Below are 10,375 nucleotides of genomic sequence, written 5' to 3' on the forward strand. Positions count from 1 at the left end.
CATCAAGCTTCAGATTCCGTCAATATATATTCCAACCGTGATTAATGGTCGTCGCCCCCTCCATGGCACCTTCAGCCACTAATGATGAAAATGAGTGCGGGGAAGGCTACCTCCCCGTTGCAGACAACCCCACGGAAATTAAGCGGATTAAGCTTTTCATCCGACCCCCGACACCCCCAACCATCGAACAGGTCTGTGGTACCAAAGCCATTCGGAATAAGCTAAACACGAAGGCGATTCCTTACTATGATAAGCTCACGATTCGAAGAAAGGCCCGTCTGGACCTCATTCGGGACCAGATTCCTCGCCTGGAAGGAAGCGTCCCACCTACCGCACTCCCACCATGGTTCGAAATGGATATGAACGTGAAAATCCCGTATGTGAAGGCACCAGAAAAATACTTTTACTACGCTCGTGGTAAATTAGGGGAACCTCTTCATCGCTGTCACCCTTTCTACACGGTCTACGACCAGCGCAACCAAGTCCGAGTTGTGACCACTCCATACAATGCGCTCCATGATCCAAGCGTAAGGACGTACTTGTTCCAACCAAGTGTCAAATCCTTCCTCAACCAGCAGGGGTTAATCAACGAACGGAGCGAGGTGTTCTGTTCACAGCGAGAGTTCAACCAATTCAGGGGCTATCTCAACACCCTGTTCAACGATGAAGTTGGTCAGGCCGTACGGCGAAGGGATTCGGACTGGAAGTACCAACGACAACAGATGCTCAACATTCAGAGCTACTTTAGCAGGACGGGGTGCCATGGCCATCAAGCCTTTTTGAACTCGAGGAGGGTCAGAGCCAAAGCAATTCAGAGGGAAGCCCGGAAAAATAGGATGCAAAAACATAACGATCGAGAAAGACGCATAGAAATTCAGATGATGCATTTTCGCGAGCAAAAGGCACAAGAAAATCTGATCCGTGTAAGTTATTTATTCCAAGATTTTGTAATCTCATGAGGGTGTCACTCTTGTATTTATTTTATCCTTCCGTAGGTCATACTCGGTTATCAGCGGGATCAGAGAACGGCAGAGCGACTTTGCCGGCTTCGATGTCAGAGGATGATGGTTCAACAGGAATTATTACAGTCTCTGCTTGATCTTGAAGTCCAAGCGGAGACTAGAAGAAAGAACAACATTATTTTGGCAGCAAAGACAGCTGAATTAACCAAGATTAACTGGGTGGATGATAAATTGGAGTTTGGAAAGGCGAAAATGGAACATAATCGTCAGTTGGAGGAGGCCTTGCGTTTAGAAAATGAGGCAAACGCGATCAAACGTCAGCGACGCGTAGAATATGGCAGAGCTATGATGCGTTAGTTAATTGATATATTTACATACTTTGTGCACATACATGTATGTACAATTGAGATGTGTACTTGTACATATCTCAAAACTTAATGTTAAAAAATACACTATGCATCCATTTCATTCCTATAATATTTTAGCTATCGACATCGAGATTGCAAAGGATGATATGCGGAAAACGTGGGAGATTGTTCGTAAATTCGCAAGGCGATGGTTGGACAAAGTTCGTCGCCGCCTCAACGCACCAAAAGATTTGTTGCATGAAAGTGTCTGGCTTGGAAATTCGAAGGGGGTTTTAGATGACACTCTCAAGGACTTGAAGGAACTTTCTGGTTATGATGGGGTGTTTGAGCGCTGGGACATCCTCATTCGTGGAGGTCATCATAGTATGCAGAAGGAGGTAACTACAAATATGAGCATGAGGATCGTTTAGTTGTACAAACTACTTCAGATTCTTAACCACTCGTATACATGTATTTATGGAAAATAATACCAAAATTTCAAAGGCTTGTGATGAAACGCTGACCGGTGCTTGCGCTGCGGATACTGGAAAGCACGCCACCGTTGGATCAGATCATGGAGATGTAGGTTCATTCAAATGCCTGAATTAATCTCAGATCTTGGCAAAGGCGAAAAGTAATTAATGAATTGCTGTCTCTCTTAAATGTAAGCGTGAGAAGCAAGAGAAGCGTGAGAAGCGTAAGAAATACATGGAACAGCACCAAAAAAAGCCAGAAATTCCTCTCGAAAAGTGTGACTCGGAGAAGGAAATTCCGAAGAAATTAAAGAAACACAAGGCTAAAGATAAGAAGACGGAAGGCATGGATTCCAAGCAGGTCAAGAGGGCGAAAAATCGTCAGGAAGTGGCCAAACATCCAATCGTTCAGGCAGAACAGGAGCTCTTTATCTTGCCGCCGTGTCAACCAGAACCAGCACCAACCTGCCTCACAGGACCACCAGCAATTACCTTAAGTTCAGATGAGGGGCTCACATTATTAATTTCGTCGTCGTCTCAACCAGTACCAGAACAAACCTATCTCACAGGACCACCAGGACCCACCTACCTCCCACCAGAACCCACCTACGTCCCATCAGGACCCACTTACCTCCCACCAGGACCTACCTATCTCCAACCAGGACCCACCTACCTCCCACCAGGACCACCAGAACAACCCTGCCTCACAGGACCCCCAGGATCTACCTCAAGTTTAGATCAAGGATCCACATCAAGTTTACCTCCCGATCCTAGGTGACTGCATAATGCAACGTTGAATAATGACCATATTGCCTATTCTTTATTACATGCTTAAATACCTTATAAGAGCTCCTTTTCACATAAGCACATATTACATAATTACTTTGTAGTTAAGATTGAGAGCATTCATGTTAAACAGTACCAAGTTGGTGGGCATTACTGGGATATCAGGCTCTACGTCTTTTGCCATTTCCAGAATTTTGCATTAGTAAATTATGTAATATGTGCTTATGTAAAGTTTGGGTGCCCATAATTGAGCATATGTAAAGTTGTAATTATGCAATATAGATTGATGCAGCCAAGTCTATGCAAAGTCACCGAAGACGCACCCCCCTCTGAACAAAGTTCCCTCGTATTGGGAGATAAACTTCCCGACAATCGTCCTGCTGCACAACAATCCACAGCTTGCCTACCGGCCAGGAAAACATCATCCGAAGACTTCTCATGGGTTGACAAGATCATAAGGAATCAGCAAACAGTTTTGCAAAATGAAAAAGATATTGTGGGTCAAGGGGATGAAGACGCTATTGAGGGCCTCATCGATAAGAGGAATCTTTCCCGAGTTGCTTCTCTCATCGCGGAAAAAGCACTCTGTAACCAATTCCGTGGGTTAAACGACCAATTAGACGATCTTTGTAGCGACGACCAGTCCCATAAAAATTTGCCGTCTGCTAAACCACGACCTTCTGATTATTCGTTTGTAGACCAGATTATTAATGACAAAGTAACTGAATGCCTTGACAAATTAAAGCTACAATTTGTCGGCATATTAAAAGCATCATTTCTTCCAGAGAGACGCACTGCAAAAGGAACAGAAAGATATCTGTAAGGAAGACCCCATTGCTTGTGAATCTGCTTCTCATGGCCGTGTGGCTCCCCGTCCATCCGACTATTCTTTTGTGGACCAAGTTATCAATGAGCAGGTGTTTGAAAAGAATTTAGAAAAATTAAGATTAAACTCCACAAGTTATTGGCAAATTAATCAATATGCAATTGACTATTATTTTTAGAGAGACGCACTACAGAAAGAACAGGAAGCTATCTGTAAGGAAGACCCCATTGTATGTCAATCTGTTTCTAATAGCCGGGTGCCTCCCCGTCCATCCGACTACTCTTTTGTGGACCAAGTTATCAATGAACAGGTGCTAAAAAAATTTTTGAACAATTAAGATTAGACTCGTTATTGACAAATTAATCAATATTCAATTGACAACTTATTTTTAGAGAGACGCACTACAGAAAGAACAGGAAGCTATATGTAAGGAAGACCCGATTGCATGTAAATCTATTTCTGATGCCCAAGTTCCCCCTCCATCCGACGGTCCCAGGCCTACCCTAATTGCATCAGAGTTGGTAGATCAAGTCATTAAAGAGAAAAAGGTAAGAATACAACAACGCTATTGCATAATACGAAAAATACTAAATATAATTATTGATAATTGACTGTAGGAATCTTTGGAACGTTCAATGAATCAACCAAATTTAGCAGCAGTATCAGAGCCAGCACTGCCATTAGCAAGCTCCTCCTCGTCAGGATATCTGGACCCAAACGAGGCTGGAATTTCGATGGTAATTAAATGCTATTAATATTTAGGCCCGTCGTGTTGTATGCATTTACGTATATGTTTACGTATATTTCAATAAACATAGATTCGATCCGAAGTTAGACTTCAGCTTAATGCCCTTCGAGGAGAGTTGGACTATCTAAAGTCGCAGTTGGCATTTCAAGGAATTCTTAAACCTGATGACGATCATCCATCCCCACCACCTCGATGATCTTTCTGGCGATAAGATATCTTGTGATGACTACGGTATAGAGAAACTGACGATAAGAAATAATGACGAAATATATTTATGGGCTTAATGTAATAATGACGTGATGCGTGATAAGCATGCCAATAAACAAACTGGCCCATCAAATATTTAGAAAGAATGTCTCAGTTTGTATTGTTTCTTGTCCTTCTATTGTACATACTGAATGCTTTATTGTAAGTGGACCAGAAAGTTGTTGAAATTAATTTGTTGGCATGTACATATGTACAATTTACAGTCCATTATATACTCTAAGCCATCCATCATATGCACATAACTAATTACTGGTACTCCAGTTCACTTTTAAGCAATCATTGTCTGTCCATACTTCTAACCATAAATACATGCTAATTTGTTTAAATTAATAACCATTGTGCATTAAAGATTCGCAATGGTTTTGATAAGTTTGTCTCACATAATTTTGTCGACTTTTGTGATTGATGTACTAGTCAAGTCTGCAACGATAACCAGGAGTCAACCGTTTGTAGGATTCTTTGTATTTCCCCATGGTGGGATCACTCTAAACCCAAAAACGCACGATTTTAGTGAAGAAGGTGACCTATTAGAATAACCTACGTAATTTTGATTAATTAATTAGTGGCTTTTCTGTTAAACAGGAGGGACACATGACGGCACAAGGGAAGAAGCGATCAGGCTTCATGAAGCTATGCGATCTGCAGCTAAAGTTTTGATGGAAACCAAGCCAGATGTGGTTATCTTATCAACTCCACATGGTTATTATCTCGAAGAACGTTACCTCTTCATAGGAAATCCTAGTGTGAGATGTAAATTTCAAGATATTTTTTACACTATTTTGTCAACGTGAATCATTTGACTTCCGATATTCAGATGGCTGGCAATGCAGGATGGGAATGGGAGAATATTTCTGCAAATTTTAATATCGACCAAGAAAGCACTGTCCAACTCTATCTCGATTTAGCAAGGAAGCAAAATCCAGTAGAGTTATTATCATTTGGGTAAATTTTAATTTTCCATTAACAACAGTGATTCATGAAAAGCAAATTAATTTTCAGAGTTGGTCAAACACAGATGGATATCAAATGGGGCGAGGTCATTCCATGGCATTTCATCCAAGAAGCAGCCGTGGAAGTTGGGATTCCATTGCCTTCCGTAATTTACATGGGACAACCTCCTATCAAGAGGATAACCGAGTTGATTAAGTTGGGCAAGGATTTAGCGTCATATGTTTTATCCTCCATGACGCAAAAACGAGTCGTGGTATTGATTAGTGCAGATTTATCACATTATCACGCCAACGACCCCAAGTAAGATGTGGAACGATGATGCTCCATGATTTTAGTAAATAATTGACCGATCTATTATTGTTTTTTGACTCAGAGCTCCATACCCCTTTAACCCAAATTCCGTGGTATTTGACGGTTTCATAAAAGAATGGGGCCAGATTGACAGGTCCCCAGAAATGGAGGCAAAGTCTGCAGAAGTGCTCTTGACGAATGCAGAAGCTGTTTCTGACTCTGCAGGGTCATGTGGATATACAGGTCTGGTAATGCTTCATTCCATCATGGGCAGCGTTGTCGATGCAGGAATGATGACCCTTAAGGTAAAGTTTTACGAATATTTTGCGCCTACTTATTTCGGAATGATGATAACAAGTTGGATACCAACCACTTAATGAATTCTACATATATGTACATATGTCCTTAATAAAAACAGCAATATAACAAAATAAAGTGGAACCATAAATAAATTTGCAATGAGCATACTAAGTAACAAGTTGTGCTAAAATAATACACAACAGTTATGAGAGCAATTATGAAAACTAATTTCTCAAACTAACGGTACTAATAATACATATTTGTATGTACATATGCGTACCATCCAATGCTGAGGAGAGTACGCCAACCTGATAATGACAGATCTTGATGTCCTTTGGATATATGGTAGTACCCCCTCTGAAAGCAAAAAGTGTGAAGCGGTTTGATGCCATGGCCCAATTTACGCCCGTCACACCCCTTTGAAGGCGCGCCGGATGCCAAACTAGCTGCACTAAAAAATTCGCCAAAAATCCAATTTTGTTCGGATTTTCATAATAGTTACATATTTATGATCCCACATAGTTGCTTTATCATATCAGATATCAATCTGAATTTTTTTGGAATTTTGAATTTTTTCAAGCCATGCCCTTTTCAGGAAATATTCGAAAATATTGAAAATTTCTGAAAAGTTAATTTTGCAACTGAATATGATAAAGGGACTATCTGGGATCACAAATACATAATTATTATGAAAATCCGAACAAAATTGGATTTTTGGCGAATTTTTTAGTGCAGCTAGTTTAGCATCGGGCGCGCCTTCAAAGGGGTGTGACGGGCGTAAATTGGGCCATGGCATCAAACCGCTTCACACTTTTTGCTTTCAGAGGGGGTACTACCATATATCCAAAGGACATCAAGATCTGTCATTATCAGGTTGGCGTACTCTCCTCCTGAGTGGTTATGCCTTTATCTTTGAAGTTAAAATTCTGGAGGTTTGATATTTAGTTTAGAATATTCTCAAAATGGTTTTACTCTATTTCCTCGTGCAAAATAATAATTTGATATTACTCCAAAAAATTTTGACAATAACTTTACTACCATTTTGTGCTACCTTATCCACCACAAATTCCAAGAATAATAGATTTGATCTGCAATCATTTCTCGACCCCCAAATTATCCAATCAGTCATACCACTCCCAGTCTCATTTCCAAATTCTCATGTACAAAAACCAGTCGCAGTTATAGAACCACCAAATCAGCAAAGTTTTGCTGGTTCCATTCGCCAACTCAGCCTAGCCCCCACGACAGCGTTTATCTCGCGAAGGTCTTTCAACACCTCATGTGCCTTCACAATACCTCTCTTTACTTTTACCCTTACCCAAAGTGCACCGTTCAATGAAGACAATTCAGTCAACATTGCCAACCAGGTCTGAAAAAAATAGTTCATTTTTTTCCGATTATTAGCAATTTTTAAATGCGAGTAATAAGTCGCTAAATAAATAATAATGTTTATAATACCTACATATTTAGATGGTTTACTTTTTATTTGCTGTCCTGTACTCAACGGCGTCCTTTGTCGTTCCCGTTGTATTTTCTGGGATCAGGGATCCCACCATCACGGGGAGAAGTCAAGGAGAAGCCAACTCGGAAGCATTGCTCGACAGACTTCTCGCCCCTCAACCTTTAGTGGATTTCATGGGGACGAAGGGTCTTCAGAGGGTGGGGCTCGACGGGAGAAAATGTCTTCTCAAAACCATTTGTGTGGCCAACAGAAGTAACAAATATGGACTTCTGGGACTTCCATTTCAAATCTTTTTCCCGTGACTTTTTACTTCTTATGTCATTTCCAAATGTGATCAGTTCTTGATTATCTTATGGTTTATAGACCGCCTTCGAATGGAACGCTAGAATCAGTGTCGTCCGCGGCACAGATTGCGGCAAGGATGGGGGTTTATCAAAAAGAAAAGGATTGTGGAGAGGTTTATCCTTGTTTGTTGGACGTATTGGATGTATTGGTGTATTTGAGGGATAGATATTATCTAAATTCGCCCAGTTAAGCATGCACGTAGGTAAATCCAATTAAAGTTTGCTAAATAAAAACGTATTCAATTTAACAAGACTTTTCTTGGGAATAACTAGTTGCAAGTTTATTCACGAGTCACATCACCACAACAAATATAGACACCAAATCGTAATACCCACCAAAAAAATAAAATCGTGCTTGTTTTTCGTAATTACATAATTTTCGAATAATATATATCAGGTACCATTAAATTATAAATTAAGTTGGGTGGGAAATAATAAACTAATGACTTATTGAAGAGCATAGACTGCTGCAAGCATTATCATGCTTGATGAATGTGTACAAATCACAAAGTACGACACAATCCTCAAATAAATATTCTTACAATTATTATTACGTATTATAGTTAGTCATTATCAGTTAGAGTGGAAAAAAATGCCAAAGCCCACTTTAAATTGGTAAGCATGAACTTTAATGATTTTGTCCACTGTTCTTCCGAATTGAATTGGGTCCTGGATGAAACAAATAAGCAAATTATTTAAAATTGCAATTGGTGTGAAAGTTTTGCAGTTTTAGTGAGATAGTTTCACGTACTTTACAGAGTAAGATTTTCCGGTATTGGGGTCTTCGACCTTCCCTTTCTCAAACATTTTATATGGAAGTGCAAATCCAGTTTTTCCTGTAAAACAAAGTACATAGATTAATAACGGTTAAAAATGGTTAAGTTTATTCAAATATGGATGAGCGCTAGCTCTCCTATCAATGTTTAGTAAGTTGCATACATACCTGGTCGTTCTAACATTGCACTCTGTAGTTGTGACAAACAATCTAAAAACGCCGTCATGCCCGAATCAAACTTCGTGTCCCACAAGAGTCTAAACCCACCAGTGGCATGCAAAGGAAGTTCAGTATTGTCGTTGAGTACCTAATTGAGTAAAAATTCGCAAAACCATTATGTTAGGTATATGAATAAATGATAATATGTTAAACATTCTATGTATAATATATACTGACCTTAATGTAGGAATGATTTCCAAATGGAACAATTTGATAATTGGAAAATTTAAAATTGATCCTTCTAGCCAATGAATTGAGTAGCAAGGCCGTCTGTCCCCATGCGGCATTAATTTCGTTCCAGTCCACCGGTTCAGATGGAAGTCTTCCCAGTCTGAACGTGTTAATTGTACCAAAGTGTCCACTATGCCAAATATGAAATGTTGCATTGAGAGCATTTGTCTTTTCCAAGCGTTCCAATTGACTATCGACATATTTAAGTTCACAATCCAGTCTGCTCGTAATTAGTACCAAAGATCAATGAAGAGTCATTATGAGAGATTATGTGTGTTTATTTTGTATGCACTTACGTTACACCATAATCTTCAATTTCGTTGATTTGCCTCTTGTACCGGCAATATTCTTTGAGAAATTCTTCTTCTTGATCTCTTAATCTGTTGTATTCTGTCTTATTCTTTTGCAAGTTCTCGAACGATGTGGCTTCCTCAATTTTTAGCTCGTTCAACTCCCCCTTCAATCTGGCTTCTTCTTTCTTCAGCTATATATTCACAAATAAATCAGTTGAAATAAACATTTCAACAGCTATATAATTATTTAATATATAACCAAAAAATTAGTGACAGGACAGTTACGCACTTCTCGCAATTGTTCCTCCAGCCCATCAACGTCCTCATTTTCCGGTTCGTGTTCCAATCTACACAGGCAGACAGAAGACACATTTTCAGATCTTTTCATAATTTCATTATATTTCTCGTATCACCTTTTTAGAAAATCGGCATATTGATTGGACTCTTCCTCCGCGGCCCTGAGTTCGGTGTCCAACAGATTGATGAGCGTGTCCGTGCACTCGTCGCAGAGGGGATGATCAATCTCTGTATTGTTGGAGATGATGTCAAAAAGCTCCATCTGCGTCTTGAGCTGGTTACCCTCCTGGGGCGAAATATCGGAGGAAGTTCCGACCACGGTGAACCCACCCGCGCGTGATGTCGACGTTATCGAAGACGACTGAGACGTGGTTCCAGGCACAAATTTGTCCACTATTCCGTCACTCTCCCCACTCGCGTCCAGCTCCATTGGGGGCGGAGTATAGAGGGGAACTAAAACAATATAGTGACGACAGTGTTCAATGTTTTTTGCATTGTTAAAGCTACCCAAAAATTAAAAAACAAAACAAGAAAAACTTACGATGTAATTCAGCCAATGTGTGTTCATCGATGGAGGAGAAAGAAGGATGGATTTTTATAAGAGTAAGGCACCTTTGACACACAAAGCTTACTTTGTGCACACTCATGTTTAAATTTGTTTGGAAAATTTATATCTATGGTCTAAAAAATCTACAATTTCTGTAAAAATTTGAAATCTCTAAACTCGAGTTTATTACCAAAACAAAATAATATGATGTTGAATCAACTGGGTCATATGTTTTGTATGCTGGGGAACTACTGAG

The 10,375-nt window shown here is 39.8% G+C and overlaps 5 protein-coding genes across 5 annotated transcripts; 4 read left to right on the plus strand and 1 right to left on the minus strand.

The window, feature by feature from the left end:
* The first annotated feature begins 44 nt into the window (after positions 1-44).
* LOC118434230 lies at positions 45-1,319 on the plus strand. The gene is made up of 2 exons (XM_035847162.1): positions 45-923; positions 996-1,319. The coding sequence occupies exons 1-2, from the start codon at positions 45-47 to the stop codon at positions 1,317-1,319; spliced, it is 1,203 nt and encodes a 400-aa protein (XP_035703055.1).
* Positions 1,300-4,433, plus strand: LOC118434365. Its single transcript, XM_035847681.1, has 9 exons — positions 1,300-1,707; positions 1,814-1,891; positions 1,979-2,556; positions 2,851-3,286; positions 3,354-3,485; positions 3,573-3,704; positions 3,787-3,942; positions 4,012-4,131; positions 4,213-4,433. Exons 1-9 carry the CDS (start codon positions 1,354-1,356, stop codon positions 4,336-4,338), a joined length of 2,112 nt encoding a protein of 703 aa, XP_035703574.1. The 5' UTR covers positions 1,300-1,353; the 3' UTR covers positions 4,339-4,433.
* A 260-nt stretch (positions 4,434-4,693) lies between these two features.
* Positions 4,694-6,190, plus strand: LOC118434366 (protein TTE1956-like). The gene is made up of 5 exons (XM_035847685.1): positions 4,694-4,928; positions 4,992-5,152; positions 5,224-5,351; positions 5,409-5,660; positions 5,734-6,190. The coding sequence occupies exons 1-5, from the start codon at positions 4,766-4,768 to the stop codon at positions 6,026-6,028; spliced, it is 999 nt and encodes a 332-aa protein (XP_035703578.1). The 5' UTR covers positions 4,694-4,765; the 3' UTR covers positions 6,029-6,190.
* Positions 6,191-6,756: 566 nt separating this feature from the next.
* LOC110843293 lies at positions 6,757-8,196 on the plus strand. The gene is made up of 3 exons (XM_022089254.2): positions 6,757-7,318; positions 7,422-7,711; positions 7,777-8,196. Exons 1-3 carry the CDS (start codon positions 6,914-6,916, stop codon positions 7,946-7,948), a joined length of 867 nt encoding a protein of 288 aa, XP_021944946.1. The 5' UTR covers positions 6,757-6,913; the 3' UTR covers positions 7,949-8,196.
* LOC110844567 (beclin-1-like protein) lies at positions 8,012-10,367 on the minus strand. Its single transcript, XM_022090795.2, has 8 exons — positions 10,114-10,367; positions 9,689-10,025; positions 9,565-9,622; positions 9,279-9,466; positions 8,929-9,202; positions 8,701-8,839; positions 8,509-8,593; positions 8,012-8,426 (listed from the first exon to the last, which is right to left on the minus strand). The coding sequence occupies exons 1-8, from the start codon at positions 10,217-10,219 to the stop codon at positions 8,321-8,323; spliced, it is 1,293 nt and encodes a 430-aa protein (XP_021946487.1). The 5' UTR covers positions 10,220-10,367; the 3' UTR covers positions 8,012-8,320.
* Between the last annotated feature and the right edge of the window lie 8 nt (positions 10,368-10,375).

Source organism: Folsomia candida, unplaced genomic scaffold (assembly GCF_002217175.1).
Source record: "Folsomia candida strain VU population unplaced genomic scaffold, ASM221717v1 Fcan01_Sc002, whole genome shotgun sequence".
Lineage (NCBI taxonomy): Eukaryota > Metazoa > Arthropoda > Collembola > Entomobryomorpha > Isotomidae > Folsomia > Folsomia candida.